Source organism: Dipodomys merriami, unplaced genomic scaffold (assembly GCF_024711535.1).
Source record: "Dipodomys merriami isolate MVZ:Mamm:240054 unplaced genomic scaffold, mDipMer1.0.p SCAF_24, whole genome shotgun sequence".
NCBI lineage: Eukaryota > Metazoa > Chordata > Mammalia > Rodentia > Heteromyidae > Dipodomys > Dipodomys merriami.
This window is the reverse complement of record NW_027203826.1, coordinates 1,785,739-1,805,422: the sequence shown is the minus strand read 5'-3', so window position 1 is coordinate 1,805,422 and position 19,684 is coordinate 1,785,739. Positions and strand designations below refer to the sequence as shown.

At 43.6% G+C, this 19,684-nt stretch overlaps 1 protein-coding gene across 1 annotated transcript in view; it reads left to right on the top strand.

The window, feature by feature from the left end:
• The window catches only part of Styxl2 (serine/threonine/tyrosine interacting like 2), a 28,560-nt gene extending 18,932 nt beyond the window's left edge, over positions 1–9,628 (top strand). Inside the window, exons 5-6 of the mRNA XM_070034171.1 lie at positions 1,786–2,003; positions 6,306–9,628. Of these exons, the coding sequence (XP_069890272.1) occupies positions 1,786–2,003; positions 6,306–9,085 (2,998 nt within the window). The 3' untranslated portion in view covers positions 9,086–9,628. The remainder of the gene's footprint in view (positions 1–1,785; positions 2,004–6,305) is intronic.
• Positions 9,629–19,684: the final 10,056 nt, after the last annotated feature.

Genomic DNA, 19,684 nt, shown 5'->3' with positions numbered 1-19,684 from the left:
GCAGTCAGAAGGGACAAGAGCAAGACAGCCACAAGAACACACCCTTAATGACCAACTTCCTCCAAACAGGTCCGACCTTCCACAGTACCACCACCTCCCAAGAGTCTATTCAAATTTTGACTCCATCAATGAATGAAACCATTGGGTAGGTTAGAGCCCTACCATATCCAGAAGTGTGTTTTACTGGTTCTCATATTCTATTCCTTCTGAGTTTTGCCAGTGCAAGGTCAGCAGCTTAATTTATGACAATAATTTTTGCTGGCCCATCGACTACTTACTGAGATATCCTCCCAGTATAATTACCTTTATGCCCAGAGGTGCTAGAGGAAATGAGGAGCTCACACAGACAGTAGGGCAAAAGGTTTGGACATTGGCACTTTGCTCCATAAAGAGTAACCAATTCCCTAGAACCTGGTTCCGTTCAGAGGTGGCATCAAGTCCTAAGTGATCTTTAAGTTGATCTACAGATATAAAAGGGGCAGCAAAATGAACCCTGAACTAGAAATCAAAACACTAGTTCTGGTATAAGGATGTCACTCATTCAGCAATAGAGCACTTGCCAAATATGTATGGCTTTATACATTTGCGTTCCATCCTAAATGGGTTGGTTTTGTGTTTTTGTTTGTTTGTTTCCTGGCAGTATAGGGATTTGAGCCCAGGGCTTGCTAAGCAACCTCTCTACCACTTGCACATGCCCCACAGGTCTCTAAGTAGTTTTTTTTTAATATGTTTTTATTGTAAAAATACTGTACAGAGGGGTTACAGTTACATGAGCAACATAATGAGTCCATTTCTTATCAAGCATTGTTTTACCCCTATGCTTCCTTCCCTCCTACCTCCACAACTACACTCCCCCCTTTCCCCCTCCCCTTACTTCCCCCTACCCCCTCCCCCACCTAAATTGTAAAGTTCGTTTTTCAATATAGTGTCTTGTACATCCAAGTAGTTTTTATTCAGCCTTTTTAAAAATTCTTTCACAGTTTTAGATAGTTATAAAAGCTCTTTGATTCATCTTTATATTCTTCAAATGGGAATGAAAATAGCTTGTAAGTTTATTCATAGGATAAAATAATGCACATGAAAGAACTTTTGAAAAACAGCATGTGATAACAATGTAAAAAACAACTAATTCTATTATTTTTACTTGTCACTTCTGTGCTCTGATAAAAGTACATTTTCTGTTCTTTTCTTGAGTGATGTAATCTTGTGCATTTATTTATATTAGTAAGTTAGATTTCCTAGAAATAGGGTTAGTATTTTTAATTGTTATTATAAAGGTAATGTACAAAGGCATTAACTATTTCTTTTTAGACAATGTCTAAATTCTCTCTTTTCTCTCCTATTCCTGCCTACAAGTTGTATAGTTCATTTTCAACATAGTGTCTACTGAGTATCACTGCTGCATTTGTTCACCTTCTGTCCCTCCATTTCTGTGTCGCTCCTTATCCCCTGCCCAAGACAGATAAATGAACAAACAAGAGAAACAGAAAAAAAAATCTCTTGTACAATTTCAAGGGCTTTAAACTAGAGGTTACTCAGTCATCCCAAAGTTTCCTTATACATCAGTCCTGTTCTCCTTTTTAACCTGCCTTCCCTGGACAGTTCCAGGTCTCTTTTCTCTGTCTTAGTGTAGCTTAAAGTCACTTGCAGTGAGCTGCTGACCTCCAAAAGCATAGGAGAAGGCCCTAGCCCAGCTGTGCTCTCCCAACTCAGAAGCAGGATTCCTACCACATGCCAATGAACCTTCCTAATTCTCACTTTGGCAATCATGTTCCTTTGCCCCAGGAGTGTGGCTGTGAACAAGGGCAGACTGAAGAGGCTGGGTATCACTCATATCCTCAATGCTGCACACGGCACCGGTGTTTATACTGGCCCTGAATTCTACACTGGTCTGGAGATCCAGTACTTGGGTGTGGAGGTGGATGATTTCCCAGAGGTGGACATCTCCCAGCATTTCCGGAAGGCTGCTGAGTTCCTTGATGAGGCTCTGCTGACCTACAGAGGTAAGGGGACCCTGATGGCTCCAGGCTTCTGGAATTACACTGCAAGGAGAAGCAAAGTGGGGAATGTTAGGAAAACCTCTCAACTGTCTAAAGGGACTCTTTAAGCCAGTTATCTGTAAGAAAAGGAGAAAGGAAAGGGTGATCAACAGTGATCCAATAAGTGATTCATAAGGGCCTCAAATGCCAGGCACTATTCTAGACACTATGCTGAAAGGTTCAGGCAGTCTTACACACTGCCAGAGCAGTAAATAAAATGAGGAGATGCAGACACCAGCCTCAGGTCACTCCATTGCTATCCAGTGGAGATAGATCAGGACCAAGGGAGAGCTAGGGCCAGCAAGCTGTCTAGAGAGTAGAAGGAGGGAGTTTTGTCCAAAGAGGGAGGTACAGTCAGTTGGCCCATGCCAAGGATGCCAAAACAGAAAGTTTCCTGCCTCTAGCTTAATGAAAGTTCAAACTTAACCTCACGAATGCCCACATTGGTGCAAATAGGCACCAGGGTCTACAGGGGGAAGAGTTTAGCTCCTCCCTGTCCTAAGATGTTGGTGGAAGCATAGGGTGTCCCCACCCCTGTACCATCTCAGCAGTACTCCCTGAATGTACTCCTGTTTCCACTGTGGCCCTTAGCTCCACCATGCCTCCCTCTCCCTATAGGCAGTGTGTTGTTGTTGTGTTATTGTAGAGGAGGCCATACTTCACTACAGAGAAGTTGTGAACATCCTTGGAAATCACCTGAGTCTTCCCTGCAGTGTTTTCCTCTGCTGGTTGGGAGTGTGATTCTAGCCAGTAAGTAGGAGGAAGGAACATCAGGCACTGTCATTTTACCCCATGGGGGAGTATTATTATTATTTATATTTTCTCCACTGGGAAGTTGAGACCCACAGAAGGTCTCTTGGCTTTGCCATGGTATATTATTCCAAATTTTCTCTGAGGCTAGCAAGCACAAAGCCATCTCAAAGACCTTTACACAAACAGCAAAGGCATTAAAGCATTGAAGAAATTCCAAGACAAAAATGTGGTCCCCAGCCTGACCCTGCACAAGGACTGGAAAATCTACATTGGAGATTCAGTCCCCATCTTTCTAGCTCTACTTCAGGCAGCAAAAGAAGGCCTGAATTAGCTAGTTACCTTCCTTAGTCCCATTTCCCAACCTACCGGAGAGTTCTTTGAACAGACTCTGTTCCTTGGTCTGACTTAAATTTCTGTCAACAGTGACAAATGGGATGGTTTCTGGACAAATACTTGTTTCCCCAGGAGGCCAATAGGAAACTTGAATTAGGAGCATCCAACACAGATGCCTGATATAAGAAGCATATGGGAATCAAAGGGAAGATGTGAACCAGTCAGTCTCACTCCTCCAGCACTCCTGCATCTCCTGCATTTCCTGCATCCCCATCAGCCCTGATGGTGACTCTAAAGAGAAGAAAACTTCCTTAAAGCCATTTTACTGATGGAAAGTTTTCATCATAAACAAACTAATATATTTTTACTTCCACATCAAAGGTACTCTGTGGAAGTTGTTCAGTTTTGTACACCATCAGCATGGGCCCTGTGCTTAGCAGAGAAAAGAGAAAATTCTGCTACTTGTCTGGTTACAATGAATGGACAGCCCCCTACCCCCACTCCAACCGAGTCTTTTACTAACCCCCAGGCTTCTCAGAGGAATACCAGGGCACAAAGAATACAACAATTAAGACATAACACTCCCAACTTGGTTTCTCTCTGCCAGACTACATAGAATTTAACACCTTTAACAAGTAAGTGTGCTGGTATCCCAAAGCCTCAAAAGTAAGTTGGTCTATCAGAGGAAGCAGTAGATTGTGGGCTGTTCAGATGGTTTAGACAAGGTCCTTGGTAAGGGCAGAGGAGCCCTGATCTGGATGTGGGAGAGGATAAGACAGGGAAAACTTGATGCAACTGTCTTTATTGCTTTAATTCTGTTCCCTTACCTCCTCTAGTGGCTGCTGGCTCTTGGCAATAATAGCATTCTTGGGCCCCAGGTCAATCTCTGACCTTCTCCCATGTGTCAAAGATATGTCCTTAACTGGTGCAAAGATATAATAATAGCAGTCACCTCCCATCTCATAGTATTAAGTAAGATGCTTGCCAGTTTAGCAAGCATCTCCAAAGACTGTTGGCAAATAGATAGATGACAGCCAAGGAGAAGGTCTCCAGGGGTCTCTGTCTGAATTTTAAACAGCCATTAGAATGAAGATACAGAAGGCACGTCTGTCACATTTATGAGGGATGCAAAGTAGAAGGAGAGGCCTATGAATAACTGATCTGCTGAATAGGAGAGTCAAGGTTTACAAAAGCTTCTGTAGCCTATAAGAACAGACCCTATCTACCAAAAATATAAATAGTAATTTGTAGTTATCTTTATGTTTAAAGGATTCTGTAAGAGAGACATGACATAAAAACAAGTTTATTTTTTTAAAAAAAAGTTTAATAGATTTCAGTTGATACAAAAAATGGTTTGAATTCATTATGTAACATTCAGTCACTTTACAAACTGATACGATGCCATAATTTGGGTATGGTTTGAAATCTAATCCACAAAACTTCTGGTGTTGAAACCTGATCTCCTTCGTGAGCAATTAAGGGTGGAAACTTAATCCACCTTTGGTATTTAGAGGTGGGGCCTCTGAGAGGTAAGAAAAACAACCACAACAAGGAGAATATGACAGGGATCTTCTTAAGGACATTTGCATAAGAAGTTCATATGGGTCATACCAAAGTATTCATTATCGATTCCAGAATGTCTGTTGCTTATTAAAGTGGAGCCCTCAAGATAAGATTCTGATAGATTTTAAGAATAGAAAAAGAGATAAGGGAACACACACACACACACACACACACACACACACACACACAAACACACACACACACACAACCTCCCTGTCTTACCCGATGATTCTCTGCACTATCTGTGGTCTCTGCCAAGGCTATCATAAGAATCTCCAGAATTCCCGGGCTGGGAAGGTGACTCAGTGGTAGAGTGTTTGCCTTGCATGCCTGAGGCCCTGGGTTCGATTCCTCAGCACCACATAAGCAAAAAGAAAAAAGCCGGAAGTGGTGCTGTGGCTCAAGTGGTAGAGCACTAGCCTTGAGCTGAAGAGCTGAGGGACAGTGCCCAGGCTCAGAGTTCAGGCCCCACGACCGCCCCCCCCCAAAAAAAAGAATCTCCAGAATTCTAAGCCAAAATAAAAGTATTTTCTTTATAAAGTAGCCTGATTCAAGTACTTCATTATAGTAATGAAAAACTAACACAGATGGCAAGCATGAAGGCCAGGTGTCTAGACCAAGTGAGGAGGGTCCCACCCTATTCTATATGATTCAGTCCAAACCTGAATTATCTTGCTCCATTCTTGAAATAATTTCAGAAGGAAAGAAAATTGATAAACTCCATGTTTCCCTTGAAGCATAGTGGCTAGAACAGTAAGGGAATATATAAAAGATGCTGAAGGAGCTGGGAAGGTGGCTCAGTGGTAGAGTGCTTGCCTTGCATGCATGAGGCCCTGGGTTCGATTCCTCAGTACCACATAAGCAGAAAAAGCTGGAAGTGGTGCTGTGCCTCAAGTGGTAGAGTGCTAACCTTGAGCTGAAGAGCTGAGGGACAGCACCCAGGCCCAGAGTTCAGGCCCCATGACCAACAAAAATAAATAAATAAATAAAAATTTTTAAAAAGATGCTTAAATAATGATTGAGAGACATAGAACAGCCAGAAAGAGAAAAAGAGAAGCATGGAAGAGTATGACCATGATCTTCTTAAGGACATTTGTATCGTTAGTTGGTTTAAATCAAAGTATACATTATTGATTCTAGAATGTTTGTTGCAGTGTTATACTTCATCCTAATATATGGATGTTTTCCCAAAAATGAGCAGATTAGTATGAAAGCTGGCATGTGTGGCTGTGCATATGTGAGCCAGTCAGGCTCACTGGATGCGTCCAGCAGAGATTGAACTTGAAAGGAAACTTCAAGTTCTCTCTCTCTCTCTCTCTCTCTCTCTCTCTCTCTCTCTCTCTCTCTCTCTCTCTCTCTCTCTCTCTCTCCCTCTCTCTTTCTCTCTCTCTCTCTCTCTCTCCCCTACCTCTACAGTTTTATTCCTCTCCCTCTGGTGGAAAAGGTTGTGGGAAGGAAGTGTTTCAGAAGTGCAGACAGTGAGACTGCTTCATGGGACTGTGATGTTCACCCCCTTACATGACTTAAGCATAAATGAACACACCAAGAGCAAAATAAGCACATCAAGTACAGCACGCCTTTGTAATTGCATCATTGTGTCTTGTGTTTGATTTTCAGGGAAAGTCCTGGTCAGCAGCGAAATGGGCATCAGCCGGTCAGCAGTGCTGGTGGTGGCCTATCTGATGATCTTCCACAGCATGGCTATCTTGGAGGCTTTGATGACCGTGCGCAGGAAAAGGGCCATTTACCCCAACGACGGCTTCCTGAAGCAGCTGCGGGAGCTCAACGACAAGCTGATGGAGGAGAGGGAAGAGGAGGACCGCAGCGAGGAGGGCCAGGATACCGGGAGCACCCTGGGTGCCAAGGTGCACTCGCTGATGGTGGAGGAGGAGGATGACTCCACCAGCAACCTGAGCTGCTCCTCCTTGGGCAAGTCCAGCCAGGCCTCCAAGCCTCTCACCCTCATTGATGAAGAGGAGGAGGAGACGTTGTATGAGGAGTGGAGAAAGAGGCAGGGCTTCCCCACCCACAAGGCCAGAGAGGGCAGGCGCTCTACTACCACTGCCCAGGATGGGGAGGATTCTGGGGAGGAGGAAGTGGAGAGGATCATCCAGGAGTGGCAGAGCCGAAATGAGAGGCACCAAGCGGAAAGGTACCAGAGGTGGAGTCGGGAGGAGGAAGAGGAGGAGAGCAGGGCAGGCTCCTCCTTGGAGGGCAGAAGGCGCAGACACACCCTGAGCGAGTGCAGCTTCTCTGAGAGCAGCGTGCGCAGCCAGGACATCCAGATCCTGAAGCAGCAGGGGGAGAAGAGCAGCCAGAGCCCAGGTGGCAGGCACCGCTCGGACTCTGTGTCCTCGGAGAGCACGTGGGACATGTGGAACGAGAGGCTGCTGGAGATTGAAAAGGAAGCTTCCCGAAGGTATCACTCCAAGAGCACCAGGGAGGAGGTGGACCGCAGCTCTGAGGCCGGGGACAGGGCACGAGAGGATGACGAGGACAGCGTGTCCTCTGCCAGCTCCTTTTACAACTTCTGCAGCAGGAACAAGGACAAGCTCACTGCCCTGGAAAGGTGGAAGATCAAGAGAATACAGTTCGGATTTCACAAGAAAGACTCAGAGGCAGGAGATGGCAGCAGTGAGCTGGGTGCCGAGGAAGCCGGAGGGGAGACCTCGCTCTCAGACGTCAATCTCACTGCCTACCAGGCCTGGAAGCTAAAGCACCAGAGAAAGGTGGGCAGTGAGAACAAGGAGGAGGTGGTGGAGATGAGCAAAGGAGAGGACACTGCCTTGGCCAAGAAGAGGCAAAGGAGGCTGGAGCTGCTGGAGAGAAGCAGACAGACGCTGGAAGAGAGCCAGTCCTTGGGGAGCTGGGAGGCAGACAGCTCAGCTGCCAGCGGGAGCATTCCCCTGTCTGCGTTCTGGTCTGCAACACCCTCAGTCAGTGCTGATGGGGACACGGCGTCGGTACTCAGTGCCCAGAGCCACCACTCCCGGGCTACAAGCAATGTAGGGGGATGCTCAGCCTCCAATCCTACCACACCACTTCCTAACCTGCCAGTGGGGCCTGGGGACACCATTTCTATTGCCAGTATCCAGAACTGGATTGCCAATGTCGTCACTGAGACCCTTGCTCAGAAGCAAAATGAAATGCTGCTGCTCTCCCGTTCCCCATCCGTGGCAAGCATGAAGGCAGCACCAGCAGCCAGCTGCCTGGGGGATGACCAGGTCTCCATGCTGAGTGGACGCAGTGGCTCCTCCCTGGGTGGCTGCCTGCTGCCTCAGAGCCAGGCTAGACCCACCTCTGACACGCAGTCTGTGCTGTCCTCCAACGGGACACTGAGTTCCAGAGCTGAAGGAAGTGGGAGCAAAGTGAGGGGGACCAGCAAGCCCATCTATAGTCTCTTTGCTGACAATGTGGACCTTAAAGAGCTGGGCCGGAAAGAGAAGGAGATGCAAATGGAGTTGAGGGAGAAGATGTCTGAGTACAAAGTGGAGAAGCTGGCCTCAGACAACAAACGGAGCTCCCTTTTCAAGAAGAAGAAGGTGAAGGAAGAGGAGGGGGATGTTGCGGATAATCAGGATGAGGACACAGACAGTGCCATAGGGAGCTTCCAATACTCCTCCCGAAGTAATTCCCAAAGGCCTGAAACAGACGCCTCCTCCCTGGCTGTCTCTGATCACCATAGCAATGGCAGCAGAGCTGGCAAAGCCATGGACAGCAGTATTAACAAGTGGCTCAGTGGCCTCAGGATGGAGGAGAAATCTCCTCCCCAAAGTGATTGGTCTGGAAGCTCCAGGGGAAAGTACACCAGGTCATCCCTGCTCCGGGAAACTGAGTCTAAATCCTCCAGTTACAAATTCTCCAAATCCCAGTCAGAAGAACAGGACACCTCCTCCTACCAGGAGGCAAACGGCAACTCTGTCAGGAGTACTTCACGATTCTCTTCTTGCTCCACCAGGGAAGGCAGAGAGATGCATAAGTTCTCCAAGTCCACATTCAGTGAGACCTCAAGCTCCCGAGAAGACAGCCCAGAGCCCTACTTCTTCCGCAGGACGCCAGATCCCTCCGAAGGGGACGAATCCCCAGAGCCACGGCGCCCAAATTGGGCCAGGCCCAAGGACTGGGAAGATGTAGAAGAATCATCCAAGTCAGACTTCTCCGAATTTGGAGCCAAGAGGAAGTTCACCCAAAGCTTCATGAGGTCTGAAGAAGAAGGGGAGAAAGAGAGAACAGAAAAAAGAGAAGAAGGGAGGTTTGCCTCAGGACGCCGGTTCCAGTATCGGAGAAGCACTGACAGGGAGGAAGAGGAAGAAATGGACGATGAAGCCATTATTGCTGCTTGGAGACGCCGGCAAGAAGAGACTAGGACTAAGATGCAGAGGAGGAGAGAGGATTGAGTTGGGCCAGACACCAAGAGAGACTGAGAACACTGGATGAAGTCATTCATTCAGCTTAGCACAGGGCTGGGGGACACACATTACTTCTACCTGTCAAGGAATATGGATGTAGAAAGGATCTTCCAGAAAAGCAGAAAATGTCCAAGTGGAAGATTGCCAGAGGTGTAGCAAGGAGGAGGGAGAAGAAGAGCTATATGTAAGGTCCAAATTCTGGACCAATTGACACCATTTTTGTTGTTGTTGTCCAAGGCCCTTATTATAAGCTTTGGTGCTTAACTTCTGTATTTTATTCTTCATTTCTGTATTTCAGATGTTTCTCCCACACCGGAGGGTGAGGTTGAAAAGGCACTGTAATTCATTGGAAACCCCAGTTTACGTCTAGGAAGACCATGCAAACAGGACATCATGGCTCTGTTTGTAGAGGTTTTATAATGAGGCCCAGGAAATCTATTCTGAAGCAAGTCGGACCTCTCTGGGCAATGCTTAGCTGTGATTGTTTCTTTTTAATGGTTTGGATCTCCATTAAATTGGTATGCTGTCAAATATTTTTTCTCATTCTGGTCATTTTCAGCTCTTTGGATACTAAGAAAAATACACTTTAAATAGACAGAAGAGAATTTTCATAAGCTAGCCTTACCTTGTACCACAAGAGCTCTGCCTTTAGACAATGTCACTGTCATTTAATTATGAAGGATTTAGTCTATGTTATAGTGCAGGAAGCCATCCAAGGAAAACTCTTGAGAGCAGTAGAGGAAACTAGAGACACAGTTGGCATGTGGTGAGAGTGGTGAAATAGAGAAGATTTCTGTAGATGACAGAAAAACAAAAACAAAGCATAGGGGAAAGAAGAAAAGAAGCCTGGGTGATTTTTTAAAAATTAAATCCAGCAGCCACCCTTGCTTTTTATTTCTTGAAAGATAATGAATAGTCTACTTGATTTTTTTTCTTGTATTATAAATGGGCTTAAGTTGGTTAGAATTTATTACCCTTTGTTTCTAAGGCATTTCTATCTCTAATATACAGGTTGGGTTGCCGGTGTTCAGCAGACATATTTTGAGCCCTTGACAACTCTTAGTGGACTAGTTCATACAATTCCTTTTAAGCTGCAGCACCTTGCAGAATCACGCCATGAAGGGGTTCCAGATGTTGTGATCAATCAAAAAATTCAATTAGGGAACACAGCTGGAAAGGAAATTATTATTGAGAGGAAAAAAATGGTAAAGAGAAATTCACCAATGAAGCAAATAATGACGATCATGTGATCACTTTTTCTAGACACTGTGTTCCATGGGAAATTAGATCATCTTCCTTCATAGCTTACTTCATCATCACACGTGTCAAGGTGCACAATACCAAGCTGACCTCATCAATGAAGATCCAGAATTGCACTTAGCATCTATGAAAGCAGCTAGATTAATTTGTTGGCTTCCTTTTATCACCGTAAGCCACAATTTATGTATAGGTGGTATTCTTCTTCCCCCTACTGACTGTGGGAGAAAAAGGCTTGAAAAAAAAAGTTCAACCTTTATTCCGCCCACACCCTTTTTCTTCTTCCTCTGCTTATCTTTATTTTTTAGTCAGCCTTTATCTTTAGTTTCTGATGTGCAGTGGGTCATTCACATCATACAAAAAGGTGCAGTCCTAATATAGCTCAAAGAAAAACATCTGGTTACATTTTTCCTTTTATGGAATCTCATCTCATTGCTATGCAGCAGTGTCTGATATAGGCACAATCAATTGGGCAACCACTCTGGAAGGTGAGTCTTCTGAAGTGAAGAAGTAATATTATTAGATGGGCCCCTGTGACTATCAATAAAGAGCCAATGAACTCAGATCTCCCTTCTCTCTACACACAGACAGACAGACAGACATAGCTACAGATATGTATATCTCTTTTTCTAATATAACTAACAAAATATATAAACTAATCTCAGTAATATTAAAGCACATTATTTACAAATAATTTCTAATCAATTTCAACTATACCTCACTGAATGAAGGTTGAACAAAAGAAATTTCTTGGTAGTATTGGAGTTTGAACTCAGAGCCTGGCGCTTACAAGGCCAGTATTCTAACGCTTGAATCAGACCTTCAAACCATTGCTTTAGGTATTTTTTAGAATAAGTGCACACATTCATGCCTGGGTTGACTCGAACCTCAATCCTCCTATTTCCACTTCTCACTGAAGCTGGAATGGCAGCCATGAAACATTGTGTCTAATTCTTCATTGCTTGAGAAGAAAGTCTTACAAACTATTTTGCCTAGGTGGCCTGGAACTACAATTCTCCTGATCTCTACCTCCCAAGTAGTTAGGATCATAGGCATGAACTACTGCACCAGCATGAGCAAATATGTGTAGCATTTTGAAGTATCTCTTCTATCTTTCTTCGTCTCTAGATGTAAGCCTGGAGAAAACAGACCAAGGAGATGACTTGTCCAGTTTTGATTGAGCTCTTTAGGCTAGAGGGACAATAGTGGCTTCCATAGCCAACATGTAGACCAGCTCAGATTATTGGACTAGGAAACCTGATAGAAATCGGGATCAAGCCCCCAGGGAAATGACTTTTCTGGATACGTCTCTAAAGATAGCTGCTCATGGGCTTTATTGTCTGGGCTGGCTTTGAACCACAATCCTCAGATCTCAGCCTCCTGAGTAGCTAAGATTTCAGTCTTGAGCCAACGGCACCCAGTTCAGAGTACTTTTTTTTGTAAACCACAACCCCTGTAAAGATTCCTACTGCTCTGTCTAGGGGTTTTCACACACTACATTGCCCCTGTTATAATTAGGTGTTTGGGAAAGTAACTAACTTTTTATTGGTCTGGTTCTATGGCATTTTGGTTAGTTACATTCTGAAAATCTCCTCCTTGGGATCATAAAGTTATCAAAACTAGAAGAAGCAAGATGTTCTGTTGTTTTGTTGCCCATTGGAATCTTTTCTCCTCCTCCTCCTCCTCCTCCTCCTCATTCCTCCTCCCCCTCCTCCTTCTCCTTCTCCCTCTCCTTCTCCTTCTCCTTCTTCTCCTTCTTCTTCTCCTTCTTCCTCTTTGTATAGATATTGGGACTTGAGTTCAAGACTTGGGTGCTGTCCCTTAGCTTTTCCCTCAAGGCTACTGCTCTATCACTTGAGCCCCAGCTCCATTTCCAGCTTTTTGGTGGATAGTTGAAGATCAGAATCTCATGGATTTTCCTGCCCTGGCTGGTTTCAAACCATGATTCTCAGATCTCAGCCTCCCAAGTAGCTAGGATTTCAGGCTTGAGCCAGCTATAATCTCAAAACAATGTTGTCTCTTTTGCATCTATTTTCTACTTTCTAGGCCAGGATTCTGTCTAGGAGCATTGGATTCTAACTAATCTATTTTTTAATACTGTATCTATTGAGCTTCAAATGGATCTACTCTTAAGAATTATTACTTGGAATAGAGTTTCAGCTACAAACCAATGAGAGACAATGGTTTTGTTTTACAAGAATGTAAATGAGGATACTCTTTGAATCTATAATCTTAGACCCCTTCTGAGTTAGCTAGAATCCACTAGTAGAGAACTCCCTCAATAAGGAAGAAGAATGAACAGGGAGAGTCCACACAAGAGTAAAAATCCTACACAGGATTTTGAGGTGAGAGCAGGCAGAAGAAGAAATAGATTATTTTCTTTGCCCAAAACTTAGTCTGGGAAGGAACAATGAAAACCCAGCAGCTCTACAAAAATAAGGTATGTATCAACAACAGCACCTTAGCCAGAAACAGCAATGCCAAAATTAGAGAAATTCAAAGGGGAAGTTTTATAATGGAACTATTTACAAAGGTGTGGGCATAATGTAGGGAAATGACAAAGCACCTATGCACCTGGAGAGTTACACCTCCAGGTAAGAAGAGGGAGCTACTTTTGGAGTCCTAGAGACAGAGAAGGTTGTATGGAAAGGCAGCCAGCTTGGTAAAGCCTCCTGGAAAAGCAACCATGGAACTTAACCTCTCTTGCTACTGTCTATTGCCTCCCTCCACCCAGGTCAAATCCAAGTGAAAAACAGAGGGAAGGGAGTTGGTACACTAGTTCATTGGGGCATCATGGGGCTTTGTGGGGCATGGGAGAATATGAGGGAAAGGGTGGGGTGGATCTGGAAGGACAAACAATTTCCAGCACCAAGAGGAAAGTGTTAGGCTGGTACATAGCTGGCCTAGGATAATGCTGATAATGAATTATGAACTCCCAACTTTTAGTGTTTAGAATTGGATAGAATAAGGATATGAATTTCTGTGGACTCTATGAAACTTTTATCCTTGGGAGAATTATTAACTAATGACAACTGGATGACAAATTCTTGCTATAATATGCGTTCAAGCCTGTTACACAGATGGAAAAAACAGACTCTTGAATACAAAAAGACTCTGCTGAATGTTGACTCAAAATTCATGTTTTAAAGCATCTATTTGTTTTGTTGTTGTTGTTGGTTTGTTTGGGGTTTTTTTGTCAGTCATGGGGCTTGAACTCTGGGTCTGGGCCCTGTTCTTCAGCTCTTCAACTCAAGGCTAGCGCTCTACCACTTGAGCCACAGGGTCACTTCTGGTTTTCTGAGTGGTTTATTGGAGATAAGAGTCTCATGGTCTTTCCTGCCCAGGCTGGCTTTGAACCATGATCCGCAGATCTCAGCTCCTGAGTAGCTAGGATTACAGGTATGAGCCACCAGTGCCCAGCTCATCTATTTGGTTTTTAATTCCAATGACTCTGCAGGTTGCCCGCCATCTGCTTCAGACATCAACCAGAAGCGACTCTACCCCTCCACACATAAAGTTACAGGCAAATTTCATGCAAAGTCCTACATTTTATATCATATCATCTCCCAAAATATCTGCCAAGTTTAGTGTGGATCAACCCAGCCATTTTTCCTTGTGAAAATAACAATATAACTGTATACTCAAAGATTCTAAACATGCCAACAGTCATTTTCATACACTGTAGTCATTGTAGATCTGTGAGCAAGTGTAATCAAAGCAGCTGGTACAGAAACCAGGTATCCCACTTTCCAGCCATTTAGTCACCTGGATCCTGAGCGATATGGTCTCTCAGACAGGAAATACATCCCCATGGCTTAACTTCATCTCTCCATCTTCAGGTTCCTGAAGACACAAGCTGGACTCAACTTTGGTAGCAACCAAAACAGTGGCCTTAACCAATAATTCCATTCAATTTAGTTTGGCTTGACAAACATTTCTTGAGTACTAACACTGAATTAGGGCATTGTGCTATCAAAAGAAATGCCCAATGGTGCAGTGCCTAAGTGCATCTGTTCATATAAAATAATATATATCAAAATAAACTCCAGGAAATTGAAACAAGAAGTATTTTTATTTTTGCTGAAAGAAAGAAAGAAAGAAAGGAGGGAGGGAGGGAAGAAGGGAAGGAGGGAGGGAAGGAGGGCAGGAGGGAGGGAGGGAGAGAGGAAAGAAAGGAAGGAAGAAAGAAAGAAGGAAATTAAGTCAGGCCATGTGAAGTAATAGAAGGGAGAAACAATTCAAGTAAAAGAAAATCTCAAACCCCTAATGAAAAGCAATGTTGTTTAACTTGAACTAGCAAGCTATCTGGGTGTGAGCTTAACATTGTGCCAAGTATATCAGAAGATCCTCAACTACCAAAACTTGGAACCTCATTGCAGGTTGACACCTCCTTTTGCCTCTTTCCTGAATCTAGGCCAGGTAATTCTGTTCATTGTGTTTGCTCTCTTCCTTCTGTTATTATCAACACATCCAAAACCAACCCTTTTTCCCCACTGCTTGGCGGTTGTAACAGCTTTGTTAACGTCATCTCTTTTTTTGTCTATGCTTTCCTTGCCCATAGTCCAGGAGTCCCAAGTTAGGTCCAGCCACTTGTCACCATATGTCAAATAAAGAGACATAGTGAAGGGCAGAGATAGTAGCTTTATTACATCACAGCCATGGGAAGATGGCACTTCAGTACATCTTCAGATAGAGGTACAAACTTTGGCTCCAGATTAAATAGGGAGGATTAGGGGCAAGGAGTGAGAAATGTCTTCATATTTAAAACAGTCCCTGGCCATAGATGTGTGGCCTAGTTGACCATTATATTGATCTTTGTCCTTGGAGGAGTTCTAGAGAAGTGATTGATTACTCACTGGAACAGAACAGGAACAGGGGGTCCCTTGAGTTTGGGGGCTCTTTTCTTTATGATAAGAAGGTGATATTGCTTGTTTAAGAGACAGTTTGCCTTCCACACAAGTTGGTTGCCAGTGAATTTGGTGATTGCAAAGTTGACTGCAACAGAGAATAACTCAGATCAAAGAACACAGATACAAAGTTGGGGGACATTTAGTTAATTTACAAGACCTAGCCCAACCATCTTTTAAGTAGCCTCTTATACTGCAACCAAATTAATCTTTCCAAAGTTCACAATTATAATTCTTTGCTATCCCCCTACTTATAAACTTTAGTGACTCCCTGTTACCTATAAATCTTAAATTCCTTCACTTGGCATTTAAGCGCAAGTTGGACCTCCATTTCCAGCCCTACAGTAATAATGTTCCTTCATGCAACTTATCTTTCAGCCATGTGTACATGTTGCGCATTTGGAAGACTCTCCCATGCCTTTTCTTAAGCTTCCCCACTGCTCCCTACCCTATCCCTTGGTCACTCTGTTAATATCCTGCCCCCTTCAAGATTGTTCTGGCAACTCCTCTTTGGTTACATCTCTTCCAGCTGCTCAATTACACACATCTCCTCCTCTGAAATCATACCACACTTTGTATCCAACTTTGATGCTTACTACAGTCTGCTTTTTATTATAGGAATTTGGTACTTAAAGTTGTCTGACTTTCAGGAATATTGTGACACTATAATTAAATAAGATTATTTCAATCTGCCTAGACAGTTCGTGGCATGCAGTAGAATTTAGTAATTGTACATTGTTATGTTCAATTCCACAATAATAATAATCAGTTATTATTATAGTTGTTATTATTATAGACATAGTGTGGTAAAGGAGTTAAGAACACAGCTTTGTAATCTAATTGAAAAACAGCCAACACTTGTATTGTTTACTGCATTATGGGCACTATGCTACAGGCTTTAACATGGATTACCTTCTTTATTGTTATCCCCTTTAATTTTTTAAGATTCTATCTTTTTTTCTTACCTTATTTTTTTTAATATGCCATGCTAAACATTATGGTAGGCACTGAGAAGTCATAAGAAATTGAGACAGGGGCTGGCAAGTTGGCTCAGTGATAGAGCACTTGCCTTGCATGCCTGAGGTCCGGGGTTTGATTCCTCAGCACCACATAAGCAAAAAGAAAAAAGTGAGAAGTGGTGCTGTAGCTCAAGTGGTAGAGTGCTAGCCTTGAGCTGAAGAGCTGAGGGACAGCGCCCAGGCCCAGAGTTCAGGCCCCACGACCAGACCCCCCCTCCCAAAAAAAAAAAAAAGAAATTGAGACAGCCCAAAACTTGCTTTTAAGGAGCTAACTATTTTATTGAGAGAGAAGGAAGAGGGAGGAAGAAAAAGAGGCAATAGACAAGTACTTTAGAAGATTTACAGTATTATTTATTATCAGCTTGTCTGCCTAATTTTTTATGTCTCTCCCTGCTGGAATCTAAGCATCAGGAGGATAGCTGTTATTTGGGACTATCTCCAAGCCTGGTCTAAAACTCTCTCAACAAATGTTGGTGAGGGATAGAGACAGTGAGTCCTCTGTAGAAAATGGACAGAGTGACATGATAGGGTGGTAGATGGGGTAGTGAGAGGGTTTTGCTTTATTTAGCAAGGATAACCAGGGAGACAACACTCAGAGGGGGTCATGTTTAAACTGAAATCTGGAGGATAAGAAGAAACCAGCCAGAAGTAGTTTCATGTGTGGGCTTAGAAAAGAGAAATAAGGAATTACCCACCCACCCCCCTCCTCACCAAGTGAGCAAGATGGTTAGAGTGCATTGGGAAAGAGAGATCACAGGATATTGAAACTGGAAGGAATGCCAGGTTGGAACTCAAGGCTGAAGATGCAGCAGTTAAGAATAGAGAATACCATTGAAACATCTCTCCTTCCCTTCCTCTTGAACAAACATACCCTGCTGGTCTTGGAAGAGAGCTTGAGACCAAGGCCACATCCCTGGCAGACACAGATGCTGGTGAGGCCTTGAAACTCTCCACTCAAGATAACATTGCTCTCCCTCCCCACCTCCACTCATCCCACTTCCGTCTTCCCTGTCTGACTTTTTTTTTTTTTGCCTAATATTTAAAGGGACTCTAGTTGTAATGGGGAGTGTGCAATTTCCCCTTCAACCAGGCTAAAGACTTGACTGCCCTTCCCAGGCTTTCCTCCCAAGTAAGACCTATTGGACTGTTTTAAAAAAAAAAAAAAAAAAAAGAATAGAGAATAGACCTCCTCTTCTACTCTATCTGATCTTTGGACCAACGGCACTGAAAAAGCATTTCCTTCACACTAACAGATACTTGCAAGTGCTCCAGGATAGCCCAGTCTTGACAGCTGTGTCTGCCTTTCCAGTCAGAGCACAAGCTGCGACAGAGGAGAAGGGAAAGGAAAGCAGCTCCAGAAGCCATCAGTGTAATTATTAGTCCTGTCCCTGCTCTGTTCTAAGCCACCTATGGGCAGCCTGCTGAGATTTATTGACATGGATCTGTTCTCAGGAAAGTAGACACTTCTTGAAGGAATAGAGTAACTAAAACTCCTGCTGCAGGCAAAAAGGATGGACAGCAGGCATGATTCATTGCCCTTTGCAAGAACTATGGCTTAGGGCTGGGAAGGTGTCTCAGTGGTAGAGCACTTGCCTTGCATGCATGAGGCCCTGGGTTCCAATTCCTCAGTACTACATAAGCTGAAAAGGCCAGAAGTGGCACTGCGGCTCAAGTGGTAGAGTGCTAGTCTTGAGCTGAATTGCTGAGGGACAGTGCCCAGGCCCAGAGGTCAGTCCCTATAACCAACAACAACAACAAAAAATTATGAGTTAAACAGATCCTTGCTTTAATAACATTTCTCAAACAAGAATGCATTGTAAACAAGAAAAGTAAGACAAGGCAAGTAGATCCCTGTTCCCAGCCTAAATGTCCTCAGAGAAGAGCATAGCCAGACAGGTCCCTAGAGTTTCTTCCTTTCAAACTTCCTATCAGCCCTGCTGGCTAATATGACCACTCCACAAGTAGGTATTAATATCCCTGTTTTACAAATGGAAGACTTAACTTTCATACATTGAATCTCAATTCCTAATGCAATAGGCAATAGTACTAAGACCTAGCCTTTAGGAGATAACTAGATCGTGAGAGCTCTGCCCTCATGAATGGGATTAGTGCCCTTACAAGAGTCCTAAGGGATCTTAATTACCTCTTCTACCATGTGAGACATAGCAAGAAGGCATGAAAGCAGAGAGCCCTCAGCTGGCAATAAATTTGATGATGTCTTAATATTGGACTTCTTAGTCTCTAGCACTGTAAGCAGTACATTTTTGTTTTTCATAAATTACCAATCTATAGTGTTTTGTGTGTCAGTCCAAATGGACTGACAATGGGCTAAATGATGGGCCCAGAATCACCCCATAAAGAGGGAGTTAAGGATTTGAATCTAGGTATATCTAATTTTCAAACCACATTTTTCTACCATTTTGCCTTTAAAAAGATATAAGCCCAGGGAAAGATTTAAGCAGCAATTGCAAAGAAATCTGGAATCCGATGTCAGAGCTGCTGACAGATCAGCCAATTCAGAAGACACAGTCATTGAACAAAGCCAGAGCTCAAGTTGGCCTTCCTCCATTCTCCATGTTAGTTGTCTCACTAATAAACAGTGCAGTTAGAAAGAGTGTGGGGAAGATGACAAGAACAGCATCCCCAGGGATTGCTCTTAAGTAGCAGCTTCACTTAAAGGACAACATGTTCAAAGAGGTTAAGATTTGCACATACTCTCTCTTCTTGACTCCCAGGAGAGAAGCTTTCATTTCAGAGTCACAATATTTGTGCATCTTTCCAACAGCTCTTTCTTTTTACAGCTGCACAGCGCAGGTAGCTATGTAGCTTCAATTTATTACAAAGGCTGCCGAGGGGCCAACAGAGAGTTGGAGGAGGAGAGTTTCAGCAGGGCTTTCTTGGGCTTGAGGTAAGGAAACAGGTTTCAGGGTGCGTGCGTGTGTGTGTGTGTGTGTGTGTGTGTGTGCACACTCGAGCATGCACATGCACACAGAGAGACAGAGAAAGAGACAGAAACACAGAGAGATTAGGCAAATCACTCACCCTAAAGTGTCTCTCAAACAGAAGGAAACTAGCCTTTTATTTGGTAGCAGTAGAGTCAAGATGAATGAGAAGTTCAAAACTTAGACAAATAGATCCAAAAATAGACGACCTATTCAATAATGTATTGATGTATATTTATTAATAAATACTAATTTTAGACCTGTCATGAAAGATCTCCTTTGCCAGCTTCATTTTCTCCTTTCCTTGGATTCATGGAGCACTTTCTTTTTTTTTTTTTTTTAAGTGTTTTATTTTATTTATTTATTTTTTTGGGTCTGGTCGTGGGGACTGAACTCTGGGCCTGGGCGCTGTCCCTCAGCTCTTCAGCTCAAGGCTAGCGCTCTACCACTTGAGCCACAGCG